Source organism: Schistocerca piceifrons, chromosome 9, assembly GCF_021461385.2.
Source record: "Schistocerca piceifrons isolate TAMUIC-IGC-003096 chromosome 9, iqSchPice1.1, whole genome shotgun sequence".
NCBI classification, from domain to species: Eukaryota; Metazoa; Arthropoda; class Insecta; order Orthoptera; family Acrididae; genus Schistocerca; species Schistocerca piceifrons.
In genome coordinates this window covers 47533215-47552781 of record NC_060146.1, presented here as the reverse complement: position 1 = coordinate 47552781, position 19567 = coordinate 47533215, and the positions used below count along the sequence as shown (strand labels likewise).

The 19567-nt window shown below is 43.7% G+C and overlaps 1 protein-coding gene and 1 non-coding gene across 2 annotated transcripts in view; both read left to right on the top strand.

Moving 5' to 3' along the window:
* LOC124716690 (elastin-like) overlaps positions 1 to 16420 on the top strand; it is a 45080-nt gene extending 28660 nt beyond the window's left edge. Inside the window, exons 3-4 of the mRNA XM_047243230.1 lie at positions 11418 to 11472; positions 14817 to 16420. Coding sequence (XP_047099186.1) covers positions 11418 to 11472; positions 14817 to 16070 — 1309 coding nt within the window. The 3' untranslated portion in view covers positions 16071 to 16420. The remainder of the gene's footprint in view (positions 1 to 11417; positions 11473 to 14816) is intronic.
* On the top strand, positions 10039 to 10113 carry Trnas-cga. Its single transcript has one exon. It is a non-coding gene; the product is annotated as a tRNA-Ser (tRNA).
* Positions 16421 to 19567: the final 3147 nt, after the last annotated feature.

Here is a 19567-nt window from a genome sequence, read left to right as displayed (position 1 = left end):
TGATTATGTGTGAGCGCCTGAACTTTGATAATTGTCTGAAAATAAAAAATTAAACTTTTCTCTTGAAGGAAGAATTGAACCAAGGACCTCTTATTCTGCAGCTGCTCACGCTAACCACGGGACCACGGCGCTCCTGAGTTCAGTCTATCCTTCATTTTGCATATCTTGCACATGGACTACTCAGTTTGTATATTTTGCTTATTTTTTCGTAGTTCCACACAACTTCCTCCTGTTTTCTCTATTGATCTGTGTTCAGTTTTTCAAGGCCTATCCACTGTGGCAACTTATAACTAAATCTGAGGGGGATGCGATGGGGAGGTTCCCTTGTAAGCGCCGAGTCAGAGCATGAAGATCACTCGAAAATAGCGTCTCCCGCCAAGTATGGACGCCCATCTTGAGATTTTGACGTGTTTCAAATAAACTACATAACGTAACTGTCATGCATTTCCTTCTTCGTTACAAAGTTCAGCGCACATTGTACGGGCAACGAAGATTCCCCTGCAGCGTTTTCGGTGGGAAATCTTTGATCACCAATCCGTACAGCCCGGACACGGCCACGCCTAACGTTCATCTCTGCTCAAATGAACCGCTGGCTATGAATACAACACTGTGGCACAGACAACGAGCTGCAGACCAGAGCAGAGAATTGGCGAAATGCATAGGTGGCTGCCTTATACGACGAGGGTACTGGAATGCTGATATGACGTTACGACGATGTAGCTGGGAGATGTAGCTAGCTGTTCCAAATAGCCGGCTGAAGTGGCCGAGCGGCAAAGGCCATAAAGTCATATTTTTGCGGAGAGTAAAATATGTACGTATTATTTGTTTTTGGTTCATGAACCGCAAAAAAATAGTTGGTAGAGTACTTGCCGGCGAAAGACAAAGGTCCCGAGTTCGAGTCTCGGTCCGGCACACAATTTTAATCTGCCAGGAAGTTTCATATCAGCGTACATAAAAAAAAAGAAAGCGGTTGTAGGCGCTTCAGTCTGGAACCACGCGACCGCTACGGTCGCAGGTTCGAATCCTGCCTCGGGCATGGCTGTGTGTGATGTCCTTGGGTTAGTTAGCTTTAAGTAGTTCTAGTTCTAGAGGACAGATGACGTCAGAAGTTAACTGCCATAGTGCTCAGAGCCATTTGAACCATTTTTGCTGTTTCTTCACATTAGCGTTCATCAAAAACAGTTACTGAAAATGATGACTTGATGGACAAAAATCTAAATAACAATATTGATCTTTGCGATGGGAGGAGAGACGTGTGAGTGAAACGCTCATTTAATCGGCGCTCTGCACTACAAGGAGAAACTGCAACGTTTAGCTTGACCACGGGATTTTGACGCTGAAACTGCTAGGTCGCTGGCGCTGGTAGAAATGAGAAAACAGTGAAGTCGTCATAAAGTGTTCCGGACACATCCGATATGTGACTGAACCGAACGAGGCACACCTTTTATTGCGTCACTTACATGCAGTTACCATTGTCAGCCAAGCGTGAACGTGCGTCGTTTTTCTTTTAGTTCGTACTCTAATGGGGATAGGCAGGAGGCTACCATGTTGACGTACAGAATATGTAATAATCACTCAGTACCTAAATACACAGCTCTAAAAGCGACATTATATTTACAATGTGCAGCCGATAATTTTATAGCCCAGTACGTCGATACTATTTGCTAGAGATAACGATATATCGATAATTATCTCCGTAGTATCGAAAGCCAAAAATTACATTTATATTTAAAAATATCGATATATCGAAGTTCCAATCGTTTTAAGAGTATCAACAGGCAGGCCGCGGTGGCCGGGCGGTTCTAGGCGCTTCTGTCCAGAACCGCGCGACTGCTAGGGTAGCCGGTTCGAATCCTGCCTCGGGCATGGATGTGTGTGATGTCCTCAGGTTAGTTAGGTTTAAGTAGTTCTAAGTTTCAAGATTTTAAGATTTTATACATGGCTGAAACAGCAACTGTTGAAACTCTTCGCGGTAAACGATAACAGCCAAACAGTTGCAGGATAAATATTTATTAAAATTCTTGACCACGGTTTCGGTATATCTAAATATACCTTCATCAGAAGCAAAATACACTAAAATCACATCCTGCAGTGGAGATACATAAAACAATTGTGCCAAAGGTGTCATCAGTAGTTAAGATTATGTTGTATAAACGGAGATGATGTTTTAACTACTGACGACGCCTTTGGCACAATTGTTTTATGTATCTCCATTGCAGAATGTGATTTTAGAGTATTTTACTTCTGATGAAGGTATATTTAGATATATTAAAAAACTAGAAACCCGCCTCGATTGCGAAAAAAGCACCTAGTGTTAACCTAGGTTTCGGTGTAGATGACTACGGCTTCTTCAGAACAATAAAACCCACAAGTGCCTAAGAAAACCTTTGTCAATGATTAAAATAACACCAGAGCTATACATTTATAAACGAAAAAAAGTAAAACACAAACAGTACATGTGTACGAAGTCTAAACCGTTACTTAACTTAATGGTGTAACCTCCACCTCACACCGGCCTATGTTCGATGGGCCATGACCCGCCATAAACTGCCAGTTTATCATTGACAAAGGTCTTTTCAGGCACTTGTGGGTTTTATTGTTCTGAAGAAGGTGAAGTTATCTACGTCGAAACATAGGTTAACACTAGGTGCTTTTTTCGCAATCGAGGCGGGTTTCTAGTTATTTAATATATTTACCAACGATTGCTGACGCACTGTGATGTTGAAGGTTCTTATTTTTAGATATACTGAAACCGTGGTCAAGAATTTTAATAAATCTTCATCCTGCAACTGTTTGGTTGTTATCATTTACCGTGAAGTAGTTCTAAGTTCTAGGGGACTGATGACCTCGGATGTTAAGTCCCATAGTGCTCAGAGCCATTTGAACCACTTTAGTATCAACATTCCTAACTCTCTCTCTCTCTCTCTCTCTCTCTCTCTCTCTCTCTCTCTCACATACACACACACACACACATTTTTTATGATATGTATGGCTTCTGAGCATCTGTTCCACGACCCCTATTCAAAACGGGAATGACCTGCCTTTTTTGTTTCAATCATTCGCTCTTCGTTGCTTCAGCGACCTACGATAAACTACTGTTGGAAGCGAAACATCTTTCTCATAGTCTCTGTAGAAACTTGCAGGTATCTCACATAGTCCATGTGCGTTTCCAGTAATAAGCGATTGTAGTTGCTTTCCTATCACGCGATTATTTATCTCCACATATTGTGAACGTTGGGTGTAGGTTTTTTTCGTGGCGTGAATAGAAACGACTAGATAAGAACATGAAAACATACATAGCTTTCGTAGATGTAGAGAAAGCCTTTGATAATGTTAAATGGGATAAGATGTTTGAGGTACTCAAAAAAGTAGGAATAGACCATAAAGATAGAAAAATGATATGGAACCTGTACAAAAACGAGACAGCAGTTATCCATGGACGGACAAAACAAGAAGAGGTGCAGATACGGAAAGGTGTCCGACAAGGTTGCGCACTATCCCCTGTTATCTTTAACGTATACATTGAAGAGGCGCTGAAAAAAGTAAGGGAAAATTCACAGACAGGTGTAGTAATTCATGGCCAACGAATAGATATGATAAGATATGCCGATGATATAGCTGTCCTGGCTGAAAGTGAAGAAGATCTTTTAGTCCTACTGAATAGAATGGATAAAGTTATGGGTGAAGAATATAATATGAGAATTAATAAAGCAAAAACAAAAGTAATGGCATGCGACAAAGAAGATCAAGTGAAAGTCCAAGTTCATGTAGGCAATGAACTGCTTGAACAAGTTGATAAATTCACTTATCTGGGCAGTGGTATTACCGGGGATGGAAGGAGGAAGGCAGAAGTGAGAAGTAGAATAGCTCAAGCAAAGGCTGCTTTTAACAAGAAGAAAAACATATTAACAGCCTTGAAATCAGGAAAAGATTTTTGAAATCATATGTTTGGAGTGTGGCATGCTGTGGGTGTCAAACATGGACTCTCGGGACAGAGGAAGACCAGAAGCTAAATTCTTTTGAGATGTGGTGCTATAGACGCATGCTCAAAATAAAATGTATCGACAAGGTCACAAACGAAGTGGTTCTGGAAAGAGCAGGTGAGAAGAGAAGCTTCTGGAGTTTCATTGTTAAAAGAAGAGTGCAATTTACAGGACATCTATTAAGACATAAAGGACTCCTGAACACAATCATAGAGGGATATGTCGGGGGAAAAAGACCAAGAGGAAGACCACGACTGAGGTACATGGATCAAATCGTGAAAGATGTGGGATGTAACACCTATAAAGAAATGAAGAGAAAAGCAGAAAGACGCACAGAATGGAGACAAGCTGCCATTGTAGCTGTTGCAAACCAATCCTTGGATTGACCGCTACAGAAGAAGAAGAATAGATTGGCACACGAAGGGATATTCCGGCAGGCCTCACCGAACTATTCAGACAGTTAATCGCTCAATTGAAAAATACAAGGAAAAAAGGAGATGACGTCGTTTGCAAAGGTACAAGCGAACAAAGCAACGTCTGGATGCTTTTCCCTACTCTTTCATTGTACCGTTTGTGCTGCGTGTCTAACGACTTCGTTGTCGGCAGCTCTGCTTTCTTTCATTTTTTTGCGTGTTACCGTTCTTCTTAGTGTATTTATTACCCACAGCAAGCAACCGGAACGTTTTATACAATGGCGCCTATTACACCTGCGACTGCAGCACTAATGCTAGTCATATGTTGAAATGAACAGCTATACTGGCTCTGCTGTTATACTTTTGTCCCTCGGATCCTGCAGCCGCTGAAGTGGAACTGCTTAATGGATAACGAGTACCATTGGCAGTAATATGCCAGTATTGCCACAAATGCGAAATGTGTAGCCATACGGAGAAAGCTTTAGCAGGAAGAAAAGTAAATGGTCTATGACACTGATGATTGGGAGACCTTGAGCCGCCTGTTCAGGAAAGTATTTCCGTCCTCTCGGTGTTTGGGAGTTGTATCTTTTGGTATCGTCCAAAGGCTGCGGTACCACAGCACAGTAGGCAGCTCACGTCGATACCAAAGAATGGGAGAGGATGAAGATGGCACGCCCTCAGCACAGCAGCACCCTCCCTCAGAAGTAAATATAGAGCCGAGCTTGGAAGCATTCAGCCTAGTTCATGACCTGAGCTCAACAGTTCAACATGATACAGTAGGAGGGTTGGGTTGTTTGCGGAAGGAGACCAGACAGCGAGGTCATCGGTCTCATCAGATTAGGGAAGGACGGGGAAGGAAGTCGGCCGTGCCCTTTCAAAGGAACCATCCCGGCATTTGCCTGGAGCGATTTAGGGAAATCAGTGAAAACCTAAATCAGAATTGCCAGACGCGGGATTGAACCGTCGTCCTCCCAAATGCAGATCGTCTAACCACTGCACCACCTCGCTCGGTGACCCAGTAGGATTAAAGTATTATTTCAAGGCGTAAACGTAGTTTTGTAAATGGTGCATACTGACCTTCCAGAGAAGAGTTTTTTAATTAGTGCTTGAAGTGATGTTTTAACAGTCAGTGACAGTTGTAAATTATCAACCACTCCTGTGCCAAAGAATGGTATCAGATTATGTAAATCTTTCAATCGTTCATGTAATAAAGTCAAATACGCTGAACAGCCAAAGAAACTGGTGCAGGCAAGCATATTCAAGTACAGAAATTTGTAAACGGACAGAATACGGCACTGCAGTCGGCAACACCTGTATAAGACAACAGGTGTCTGGCGCTGGTGTTTGATTGATTACTGCTGCTGCAATGGCAGGTCATCAAGATTTAAACGAGTTTGAACGTGGTGTTACAGTCGGCGCACTAGCGGTGAGACACAGCATCGAAGTTACCCAAATAGTTCAAATGGCTCTGAGCACTATGGGACTTAACATCTGAGGTCATCAGTCCTCTAGACTTAGAACTACTTAAACCTAACTAACCTAAGGACATCACACACATCCATGCCCGAGGCAGGATTCGAACCTGCGACCGTACAGTCACGCGGTTCCGGACTGCGAGCCTAGAACCACGAGACCACCGCGGCCGGCTAAAAGATCCTGCAAGAAAGTGGCCAACGACGACAGAAGAGAATCGTCCAACGTGACAGAAGTGCAACCCTTCCGCAAACCGCTGCAGATTTCAATGCTGGGCCATCAACATGTGGTAAGCGTGCGAACAATTCAACGAAACATCATCGATATGGCCTTTCATAGCCCTTAATGACTGCACGACACAAAGCTTTACGTCTCGTCTCGACCCGTCAATACCGACATTGGACAGCTGATGACTGGAAGCGTGTTGTCTGTTCGGAAGAGTCACGTATCAAATTGTATCGAGGGGAATGCATGTGTACGAATATGGAGGAAACCTAATGAATCCATGAACCCTGCCTGTCAGCAGGGGACCGTTCAAGCTGGTGGAGGTTCTGTAATGATGCGGGGCGTCTGTAGTTGGAGTGATGTGGGACCCCTCATACGTCTAGATACGACTGTGACAGGTGACAATTACGAAAGCATCATCTCTGATCACCTGGATACATGTCCATTGTGCTTTCCGACTGACTTGGGCAATTCCAGCAGAACAATGCATCATCCGACACGTCTAGAGTTGCTACAGAGTGGCTCCAGAAACACTCTACTGAGTTTAAACACTTTCGCTGGCCGCCAGACTCCAAAGACATGAACATTATTGAGCATATCTAGGATGCCTCGAAACTGCTTTCCAGAAGAGATCGCCACCCCCTCATACTCTTAAGCATTTATGGAGAATATCCAGCAGTACCTTGATTTCAAACAAATGATTACAGAGCATTTGTCAAGGGGCTAAGAGGAACAACATACTGAAGAAGAAGATGACAATTCTGAAGAGGTGAAGAGTATTGCCTTCGCAATCAGCTCACTTTCTGTAGCCCATTTCCCAGAATGTTGAAAAATAGCATGAGGTACAAGTAGACCTCGCGCATTTTTGCCTGCTATCGACGTTGATACTGGCGAGATACAGGTCCCAAGGATTTCCAAATTTTAGACATTGGTTTAATTTTGGTAAAATAAAGCTGACAAAGTCACGCTGGCGATAGGTGACAATTATTATAGTCATAAATAGTTTTACATTCAGGCCGTCTGGGTCGCAATGGTAAAAGTCTAACACTACACGGGCTAGTTTGCTAATGTTTGTTTAACTTACAACTTGAAACGACGTATCTACGTCCTGTGGTCGCTCCTGGATATCTGATGGTGGATGAATTCCGAAGCGCATCATATGAGTGTAAACGCATCCTTTGCCTGATGTTTGACTTTTACCATCGCACCTAGCCAGCTTGAATGGAGGACTACTCTTAGTCTTAATTTCAAGTTTGACGTCGAATAACAAATGATAAAAGAGATATTTTTTTAATGTGATAAAATTACGTTAACCATTTGCTGTTTATTTCCGATACTTGCATTGTAATACCTTACTTCTTGCCAAATTTCAACATTGTAGATCAAATGGCTAAAATGGCTCTGAGCGCTATGGGACAACTTCTGAGGTCATCAGTTCCCTAGAACTTAGAACTACTTAAACCTAACTAACCTAAGGAGATCACACACATCCATGCCCGAGGCAGGATTCGAACCTGCGACCGTAGCGGTCGCGCGGTTACAGACTGTAGTGCCTAGAACCTCTCGGCCACTCCGGCCGGCGTAGATCAAAGGGCAGTATCCTACAGTGTTTGACGAATGAGATTTCGAATATCAAATGTGTGACATAAATTGACATAAATGGCTGTACCTTTTGATTGCCTTGACTTAGGCGCTTACAGTTATTACACCGCGAAGGGCCTGTAGGCCTGTGGTGTGACATATATTCAAAATTGATACCTCTACTCCTTCCTACGAGAAGGGGTCACAACACACGGAAGAACAGAGGGTCTTACAAAAAATGACAAAAAATTTCGTGAGATAGAATTACAAATTTACAGTTTCTGAACTTTTTTCTTTAGGTTGTACTCCGAAGTCTTGATTCTTGCCAAATGTCATGATTATAGGTCAAGGATTTCGGTGTGTGTGGTTGCGTGTAATAACATATGTGACATAAATGGCCGTATCTTTTAATTGCATTGACATAGAAGCTTAAACATTTTATACCGGCGAGGGACATCAGACCTTAGTTTGTGACGTAAATTTCAACTTGACATGTCTACCAGTTCCCGAGAAAAAGTGTTTTTAACCGTCGGGCTGACGGACTGATGGCCGACAAAGCGATCATAAAGGGTTCGGTTTTACCGATTACGGCACGGAAACCCATAAAAGAAGCTTCTAAGTCCACTCACGCGAAAGTTATGACCATTTATATCACATATTTGGAAACTCGCACTCATCAAGGTAGAGGGTACTTGGAGTTGAAGTAAAATAACGAAATTTGACGAGAAGCACCACAATCGAAGGAAAAAACATCCGAAAATTGTCAATTTGTGACATTAAAAAACATTTTATCATTTGTCGTCAGGCTGTCTGTCCATCCATCATTTTTTCTCAGGACCCGCTAGACGTATGAAGTTGAAATTTTATACTGAGGTCTATAGGCGTTTAAATTTCCTTTACTCCACATGAATGGTCACAAAAATTTTTGTCGTCAGACTACTGGTTTCGGTCTTTAACGGGGACCCTTCACATCTGTTTTATAACAACATTTTGAAAACAGATCTGAAGACGTTCATTATAGACCGAAATCGGTAGTCTGATGACAAAAAAATTTGTTACCATAGACGTGAAGTAAAGTAAATTTATTCTATATTCGGGTCACTGTTTCATTCGTGACCATGTCACAACTTGTGAAACTATAGACATTTGGTGGTGTAAAAATATTAAGCTTCTAAGTCAGCGCAATAAAAAAAAATACGGACGTTTATGTCACTTATTTTGTTACTCGAAAACTCACTCCTTACAACCTATACGTTACTTACACTTGAAGTGCAATCATTAAATTCGACTCGCAGAATGTTTTCACAGTACAAGTAAAGAAAAGAATCCGAAAATTGAAATTTAAACATTCTCGAAAGTCTTGAAATGCCTGGGCCCGATAACTTACCAGTAAGTATATAATAGGCAAGAAACGCCGAGACCTTCGATTAGCAGAATGAATGAACTGTCTACATACACTGAAGCGCCAAAGAAATAGGCATGCGTATTCAAATACATAGATATGTAAAAGGACAGGATACGGCGCAGCGGTCGGCAACGCCTATCTAAGACAACAAGTGTCTGGCGCACTTGTTACATCGGTTACTGCCGCTACAATGACAGGTTTCCCAAGATTTAAATTCGTGTCGACATGGTGCTATACTCGGCGCAAGAGCGATGGGACATAGCATCTCCGAGGTGGCGATGAAGTGGGCATTTTCCCGTACGATCATTTCACGAGTGTACCGTGAATGTCAGGAATCCGGTGAAACATCGAATCTCCGACATCGCTGCGGCCGATAAAAGATCCTGCAAGAACGGGACCAACGACGCTGAGGAAACTCGTCCAACATGACAGAACTGAAATCTTTCCGGAAATTTCTTCAGATTTCAGTGCTGCGCCATCAACAAGTGTCAGCGCGCGAACCATTCAACGAAACATCATCGTAAGTGATTTCGGAGCCGAAGGTCCACTCGTGTTGTTGACTGCACGAGACAAAGCTTTACGCCTCGCCCGGGCCCGTCAACGCTGACATTGGGCTGTTGATGACTGGAAACATGTAGCCTGCTCGCACCAGTGTCGTTTCAAACTGTATCGAGCGGATCGACGTGTACAGCTATGGAGACGACCTCATGAATCCATAGACCATGAACGTCAGGGGGGAGGCTCTGTAATGGTGTTGGACGAGTGTAGTTGGAGTGTATGGGATCCCTGATACGTCTAGACACTACTTTGACAGGTGACATGTACGTAAGCTTTCTGTCTGATGACCTACATCGATTCATGTCCACTGTGCATTCCTGCAGGAGAGCTTCTGTAAAGTTTGGAAGGTAGGAGACGAGGTACTGGCAGAAGTAAAGCTGTGAGTACCGGGCGTGAGTCGTGCTTCGGTAGCTCAGTTGGTAGAGCACTTGCCCGCGAAAGGCAAAGGTCCCGAGTTCGAGTCTCGGTCGGGCACACAGTTTTAATCTGCCAGGAAGTTTCATATCAGCGCACACTCCGCTGCAGAGTGAAAATCTCATTCTGGAAACATCCCCCAGGCTGTGGCTAAGCCATGTCTCGGCAATATCCTTTCTTTCAGGAGTGCTAGTTCTGCAAGGTTCGCAGGAGAGCTTCTGTAAAGTTTGGAAGGTAGGAGACGAGGTACTGGCAGAAGTAAAGCTGTGAGTACCGTGCGTGAGTCGTGCTTCGGTAGCTCAGTTGGTAGAGCACTTGCCCGCGAAAGGCAGAGGTCCCGAGTTCGAGTCTCGGTCGGGCACACAGTTTTAATCTGCCAGGAAGTTTCATATCAGCGCACACTCCGCTGCAGAGTGAAAATCTCATTCTAGATTCATGGTGTCAATTCCCTCCAGCACTACTTCAAACGTTAGTGGTGTCCATGTCACGTCATGCTGTGGTACTTCTGCGCGCTCGCGGGTGCCCTACACGATATTAGGCAGGTGCACCAACTTCTTTGGTCCTTCAGTATACACAATTGAGTTTCTGCGGAATCCTCAGTGCACGAGTCCTATTCGCATCTGGCCATTCTTTTAAATCTTGTAATTAGTGTTAATGTAAGTGACATTGCCTAATAAGACTGTATTTAGTTAAGTAACTACTGCATCTTCACTTTCTTTCTAGTGCTTACTTATACGCCACCAAGACGCAGTGTCCATTGTAATGGGCACTCGAGAAAATCTTTTTTTTTTTTTTTTTTAGTTGTACAATTTTTATGAATTATCTTTCTCTCTCTCTTCTGTTTAGCATGGACATAAAATGTATTTCGAAAAAATTCATGACAGCTGCTAGTTAAGTGTTAAGCAAGCACTTGCAACTAAGGGCATAGCTGTATCTAGTATTGTTCCTTAGAAATACTTTTTTTTTGCAATAAGGAACAGGCTTTAAGTTTACCTTCTACATCATACATCATTTCTACTTTGCTCTTTTCTCCGTAACTCTGAGCAACGAAATTTTTTTTCCTCTGTCCTTCGATTTCTACTTGGACGTTTTCCCTGCAGAGTCGCCCCTAGACCCCAACCGGTGCCTGCGTCGCCCGGGTGACCTTCTTGCCGAGTGCCGGGCAGCCCGGCGCATCCAGTTTGGCGCGCATCTCGTGCAGTTCCGGTAGCGGCCGTAGGGGGACCGGGCGGGGCTGTTCTGGCCCGAGTGGGCTGCGGCTGGCCAGCTCTTCCCTTTCTCCAGGGACGCGACCCGACAGCTGGTCCGGCGGCAGCACGTGTTCTTGGGTATATATAGCGGGGGTCGCGTCTGAGACGGCATCAGTCGCCTCCTCTCGCAGCATCCACAGCACGCAAGCAACATGAGGACGACTGCGCTGGTAAGTCTGCGACGTCCCTCACGGATCAGTACACGGACCAACGAAACTCAGAAAGTGTCAGCTGTAGGAGTGAAACTGAGCAACGCCACAACGTTCGCGCGGTCTCTTAGTACTGTACGGATGGAAGAAACCGACCAGTTGAAACTGATGCCCTGTTTTAGTTGTGAACAGCCGTTATTTTTCGAAATAACAAGCATTTTTCATTTTTTAGAGTAACCAAGTAAAAAACCGAAATAGCAATTAGCTATAGCAACAGCGCAAAAAATTTTCGGTTTTTTTATGAAACATTTTTTTCAAAAAAAGGAAACGGACAATTTTATTCCTAAAATATACAATGCTTTGAAAAGTTGTATTATTGTAGAAAATGGAAAACCCGATCAGTGCTATGTTCATAACAATCCCAACAGAAATGTGTAACAAGCACACGGTAAAAAGGGACTGGCACAGCATTGTTGAGACAATAATGTACCTGCTACCATGTGGCAGGGCCTACTGGATGGTGCAGTGTGCAGTGTGGTAGACGTGCCCCATCTGGTTCACTTGGTAATTTCTCGCTGTTGTCGTCGGACATCAGTTGTATAACAGAATGCCTCCATCCCTAGCCTGGTAGAAGTTTACGAAGTCAGGCATCAGTGAAGCACAAAGAACGAAAGAAGTCACAAAAAATTTGCGACATCATATCGGGAGAGAAAACTTAAAAATTTAACAAGTTCATTCATAGTTTATTTAAAAACTCCTGGGAAATTACTAATAATCCAATAATGACAGGAAGAATTGGTGAAGAAGTCTATGCCGATGAAATTTACGAGTAAAAGGTTGCTTTATAAGGGGTGTAAAGGGCAAATTAACCCGCCTCCCACTCTCTCCCACGCTAATTTAAAAAAAAATTGTCTAGCTACTAATGTGGAGATAATGGTTTCCATTCCCGGTGGGCATCTGGTATCTGTATGCAATAAGGGAATTCTGCTAAATCAGGAGCTGCTTGAATAAAGAGCCTACGAAACTGACAAGTAGGCAGCTGAAGCGATGTTAAATCGAAATTCTTCCACCAAACTGAGCGCCACGAGACGTTGTAGTTACAGTGAGAACAATATGAGAGAAATCTTTGATGCTGAACACAGTATAACCAACAGAAACTTTTCATTTGAACGATTTCTTCAGTTGTCAGTGTCAGTGAAATCCGCCAACAGCCGTGCAACTGAAGATGCTATTTTATTTTATTTTCAAGGCTACCAATTTCAGCAGTTCATTATGCTATCTTCAGGCCTCACATGAATCTCTCCAAATAAACGAAAATGCCTTGCACCGCCATAAGTCACTGGCTGCGTGAATTTAATAGCGCTTCACTAGTGCTTCATTCGAATACTTGATAGCATCCTGATGTATCAGTTAAAGTCACGACATCTAGCGATTTATGACTGAACATGACATTTTCGTGTATTTGAAGAGATTCACATGGGGCTGAAGACGGAATAATGAAATGCTGAAACTGATAGCCTTCAAAATAAAATAAAATAAGGTCTAAAGTTACACTGGGACCAGACGATGTCCCCTGTCCATAATGGGCCAACTGAGATTTCCTTAATGGTCCTAACTGTCTTTATAGCCCTTTTCGACCTTTCACAGCCGTGATTTAAAACCCGATAACTCTAGGAAAGTGAAATGGGTAACATGGGTTAAGTAAATGCTAAATATAACAGGAATGAAAGCATTGAGTACAGTATCTACATACTCACCTTCTTTTCGTGTCAGATGACCGATACAGCGACAATTCCATCTTTATGAATCTCATTGTCTTTTCACTAATCAGTGCAATCGAGCGTTCACTCGTGTCGTAATATTTGCTCGAACATTTTCTGTGTTCATTTCCTAATTTTTTGGAAGTAATTTCTTCTCGTGGAATCGTACAAGACTTCTTCATTCATAGATAGATCAACTCATTGGTTCTTAAACAATCTCCTGTAATATGAAGTTTCAAAGCTTCTAATCACCTCATTTTTAACTTCCCCCGGCACCCATGTTTTGTGCTCAACAAAGCTGGTTATAATTGCGTCTTCTTATAGTTATTGAAACCATCTTATGTCGTAATGGGACTTGATCTACGAAACTCTTCTAAGCCAATAATGCTTCGAATAAATCGGGAATGAGCTCTCAGATATGAGACAACAAAATTAAATGCATGATACAGTTAGAATCTTCGTAATGCGTATATTAACAATAAAGTAAGGAGTAACTTGGAAAGCTAATAACTCACAGAACAGTGGGGTAATGTAAATGGGTTTCCCTATGCTTCAATTAAAATAGCCATCAAACATATTCTTCGAATAAGACACTCTACTCGCCGCGTTTCAAAAATTTAGCATAATTAACCTGTACAAATGTCCATGTATATGTGATCGTACAAATCCTACTTGTAAAACGCAGACTAAGTCAAAATTAAACAGAAAATCAAGATGCGTGTCCTAAGTAAATTATCTATCTGAGTATAAACCACACTGCTGAACACAATACGAGGTTACATGTTCACACCTATTTCCAAACGAACTGTGTACCATGCGCAGCTGTGTGTTCAGATTGGCAATGACACTGTGTTTTGTAACACAACTTATATTCAAACATCCTGGCAGATTAAAACAGTGTGCGGGACCGAGACTCGAACTCGGGACCTACTGGCAGAAGTATAGCTGTGAGGACAGGCGTGAGGCGTGCTTCGGTAGCTCAGTTGGTAGAGCACTTGCCCGTGTAAGGCAAAGGTCCCGAGTTCGAGTCTCGCTTCGGGACAATGTTTTAATCTGCCAGGAAGTTTCATATCAGCGCAAACTCCGCTGCAGAGTGAAAATCTCATTCTGGAAACTTATATTCAGTCAAATTAGTGCCGCATTTGGAATACGTCATAGTATTTTCTCTTATTTTTGACTTCATGTACGATCTTCCAAAAGTTCATGTAAGGAAAATGTGTACATGTGCACTTTGAAGTGAATCTTCCATTAAGCCGGCCGGAGTGGCCGAGCGGTTTCTAGGCGCTACAGTCTGGAACCGCGCGACCGCTACGGTTGCAGGTTGGAATCCTGCCTCGGGCATGGATGTATGTGATGTCCTTAGGTTAGTTAGGTTTAAGTAGCTCTAAGTTCTAGGGGACTGATGACCCCAGAAGTTCAGTCCCATAGTGCTCAGAGCCATTTGAAACTTTTTTTTTTTCTTACATTAAAATTGGCCAATAGTGGCGTATAACGTATATTATTCAAATAATATGTAGCCTCTGCGGAACTGTGGCTTCGTTTAAGGATGGCAATGACAGGTTTCATTCGACATGTTGCATGACACTGTTTCCTTTTTGGTTGTAGGTGTACCTCACAGCCGTGCTTCTGGCATCGGCCATAGCTGAGGATGCTGCAAAGAAGGACACCCCAAAGAAGGACAAGCGTGGTATTCTTTACGGAGGACTCGGTCTGGGCGGTATCGGGGGAGGCGGCATCGGCGGAGGCTACGGCTACGGTGGAGCCCTTGGCGGCGGTTACGGAGGCAGCTACGGCTACGGTGGCGGAATCAGTAGCGGCTATGGAGGAATCAGCGGTGGCTACGGAGGAATCAGCGGTGGCTACGGAGGAACCAGCGGCGGATACGGAGGAATCAGCGGCGGATACGGAGGAATCAGCGGCGGATACGGATACGGTGGTGGTATCGGCCTCGGCTCAGGCAGTATCGGATTGAGCTCTGGCGGCATTGGCCTCAGTGGAGGTGCTGGTGGGATCGGTGGAGGGTCCATTGGTCTTGCATCAGGTGGGGCAGGCATCGGTTCCCTTGGAAGCGGCCTCGGTGGTGCCGGAATCGGCATCGGGTCAGGTGTGGGGGCTGTAGCAGTCGCTCCGACCCAGACGGTCGTCCAGACCGTTGCAGTTCCTGAACCCCAGCCCGTGCCTGTTCCAGTAGATCGCCCAGTCCCTGTTCCCCAGCCCGTTCCAGTTCCAGTCAGCCGTCCTGTACCTGTCCCCCAGCCGTACCCCGTCCACGTGCCCCACCCAGTCCCCGTTCCAGTGAGCCGACCAGTCCCCGTTCCAGTGAGCCGTCCAGTTCCAGTCCCCATCTCACGCCCCGTCCCTGTCCCTGTGCCCCAGCCGTACCCCGTGCGAGTGCCGCACCCAGTTCCAGTCGGTGTCCCTCAGCCGTACCCTGTGACTGTCCCTGAACCGCGACCTGTACCAGTCCCAGTCCCTGTATCGACTGGAGTCTCCTCTGTTGGCCTCGGAAGTGGAATTGCTTCTGGAGGATCCTTCGCCGGTGGTTCTGGAATAGGATCTGCTGGCCTCATCGGTGGAGCTGTGTCATCTGGCATCTCCGGTGGAATCATCTCGTCCGGTAGTTCCCTGGGTGGTGGATACGGCGGTGGATACGGCGGTGGATACGGAGGCTCTTACGGCTATGGCGGTGGATACGGAGGCTCTTACGGCTATGGCGGTGGATACGGTGGTGGCTACGGATCTGGAGGGGTAATCTCCTCTGGCATCGGTAGCAGCATCAGCGGTGGAAGCCTCTCAAGCGGCCTGTCCGGTGGCTACGGATATGGTGGTGGCTACAGCAGCCATGCTAAGGTCTGGTAAGGTGCCGGCCAAGCAGCACTCTCACAGTTGAGTGTCATCCAGGTTGTTCCACTTCATCCTCCCCATCACCATCGAACCACCTGCAGTATCAAAGCAACTCAGTAGTCTCCATTGGCCCGATACCATCCTTCACAAACAGTGACAGAGAGAATTGACAGTCGGTCGTAGGAAAGGGCTTCAGATCTCAGAAACAGATGGAAGCAGCTTTCTTTTACTAAAATCGTGCTGTGATACCAATTACGGATAACGAATGTCAATTCTTGTGGCTGTTTCCTTAGCCCCATTATTACATGTACTCATTATGTGTGATCATGTCATCTCCACGCTATTCTCATATGTTTACCTTTTCATAGCACAATCAAATTCTTCTGTATTTTAGACATTTTCCACTTTTTTTGTATTAAAAATCAATCAGTGTGTTGTTCTATGACTGAATAAATATATATTTTTTTATTGAATCTTTGTATATATTTCCTTTCATTGCTCTAACGCCTTTATCCACATAGTGTGCTTTTCAAACTTGCTACTGAAAAAATAATGTGTTGTCCAACACAATCATACTAACTGTTACTGAAAGAATAATATACTGTCCGACACAATGACACTAACTACTTTTAAAACAGTAAGTAACCACACAAGGTGAAGCCGCAAACAGAAGTTTTGTCAAGTAGGAGCAGAGGATCACAGCAGATAGCAATATTACATCTTCAACTTTTTTAGTCCTGTCTTCCTCAGTTGCGCGTAATATTATGGTATATTGATAATTTTTACTTATGGACCGTCTGACAGCAACTGAGTGAAACACAATTTTAGTGCCATACGCGTTTCGCCTTTATTTTCTGCAAGGCATCATCAGTGGCCTGGAACAGGTATATATGTTAGCTATTTAATTTACATTTTTGTCACTGTACCTATAGGTTATAAACAGTTCTGGTGGTTGGTATTTCCTATTATTGTTGTTGTGTTTTATTCAGTTCCTGTCAGACGGTCCATAAGTGACAATTATCAATATACAGCAATATTACAGTTTTCAACACTACCGTCAGCTGTAATTTCAAGATCAACTTCTTGGGAACCGATTTCGACGATATACTTCTTCATCAAGCCCTCTAGACCTATAGTGGGTGAGTTTTCCTGGAAGACTTCATCAAAAAGTCCCACGTTAAAATAGCCTCTATCCGCATCAGCTCGTGTAGTAAGCAACCACATCACGGTACACCGTGAACAGAAGTCACTTCTGTTTGGGGTCCCAACAGTGTGTTCCGATTTTAAGTGTAAGGAAATCACATTTCATTCGCAAGTATGCTCGTTCAAGCGATGCTTTCTTTCATATACGTGAATTTTTGTTGTGCTGGTTACTTTTACTGTAGTGGTTTTATATCTGTGATTTGACTTTAGATTTCCTGTCAGTATAGCTCAAAGAGCTCTCTGGTTGAACGCTGTGACACACAAATATTGGTGTTCGTCAAGATAAAGAAAAATATATCCTCAAAATTTTCCGGAAGAGGACGCAGACGGAACACTAATTTGGTTGTTCCGTGTTAAAGACAATGTTGGATTATGGAAGTAGCTTTTCACAGCAACTACTTCGCTTCTTGGCTATTCGAAAAGTGTAAGAAAAATAAAATGAAATTAACAAGGCTAAATGCGTCGTATTACTGGATCAAATACGTCTTTAAGACCAGAAAAAAGTCGGAAATGAATCCCTGACATTGTGTTATTCACGAAAGCACTATAATAGTTGCCATATCAAACAACTGTTGCGTTGACACGACATACAGGGTGAGTCGGGAGGAAAGGTACATGCTTTGAGGGTTGATAGTATTAGCGATTCTGAAAAAAAAAAAAACTTAATGTGAACGTATGCCCTATTCCGCATGGTTTCCGTGATGGAGCACATTTAATATCACTTTTGTACGTTTTTCGTGAATAACTCGAAACCTGCACCGTCCAGCGAAAACGTGTCGTAGTAGAAAATTAAACTGTCTTACATTTCCTACAAAAAGGGTGTTATTGATTATTTTCTCTACAACTAATGGTTTGTGCGAAGAGAGCGCGAGAATGTTAACAAACTCTATCGACGCGCATGCGCTGTAGGTTACGTAGTTTTTGTAGGCCAATTTGAGGTAGTTTCTCGACGATAGACCACAAATGTCCCGTATCAAACTGTTCGTCTCAACTTGCTACCTCAATATGCTACCTCAAATTGGCCTACAAAACTACGTAACCTACATCGCATGCGCGTCGCCGGTAGGGGATAGCCGAGCGGTTCTAGGCGTTACAGTCAGGAACCGCGCGACCACTACGGTCCTTCCTCGGGCATGGATGTGTGTGATGTCCTTAGGTTAGTTAGGTTTAAGTAGTTCTAAGTTCTAGGGGACTGATGACCTCAGACGTTAAGTCCCATAGTGCTCAGAGCCAACCATGCGCGTCGAGAGAGTTTGTCAACATTCTCGCGTTCTCTACGCACAAACCATTAGTTCTAGAGAAAAAAGTGAATAGGGTCTTCTTTATAGGAAATTGTAGTTTAATTTTGTACTGCAACACATTTTCCCTGGAGGGTGCGGTTTTCTAGTTGTTCATGAAAAACGAACAAAAGTGATATTAAATGTACTCTATCTGGGAAACCATTCGGAATATGGCATACGTCCACGTGAATTTTTTCGTTCAGGATCACTAATCTATCAGCCCTTAAAGCATGTACCTTTCCTCCTGTCTCAAACTGTGTATTAAGAACAAGAAGCAGTCGTAAAAAGCAGTCTGCTAACCTTTATGGGCTGCTAACATGGTGGCTGGCTTCGAAGCGGTGAAAAGCACGTCTATAGTGCCACCTCCCTTAATTACGCTTCCAAGTGCTACTCGCTTCGAATTTAATGGTCTCAAACTCCGACGTTACTTTTCGGTAAACACACAACTAAAAAAAAATCATTCTAACTTTGAAAAATCCACGTACGTTAGCAAACAAACTGCCTTGAAATCGTTAAATACTCATACTATGTACCTTGATTGAAATAAATTTCACTTCTCAACACTTATTGGCGTGGTATTTTTTTTTCTTTATTGAGTTTCGATTCCCCCCGAAGGGGGCGAGCTGGCAGCAGCTTACTACGCCGCTCTTCAGCCTACCGGCTTTGTTTTACAAGGATGAAGATAATAAATAATAAAAATAGGTGATAAAATCGGAGACTTAAATGGTTACATGGCGGAAAATTGTGGGACTTAAAACATAGAACAAAGGGTTGATGATGCTAATAAAATACATATGAAGCAGACAGGTACAATAATGAAACTTCCTGGCAGATTAAAACTGTGTGCCCGACCGAGACTCGAACTCGGGACCTTTGCCATTCGCGGGCAAGTGCTCTACCAACTGAGCTACCGAAGCACGACTCACGTCCGGTAGTTCTGCAAGGTCCGCAGGAGAGCTTCTGTAAGGTTTGGAAGGTAGGAGACGAGGTACTGGCAGAAGTAAAGCTGTGAGTACCGGACGTGAGTCG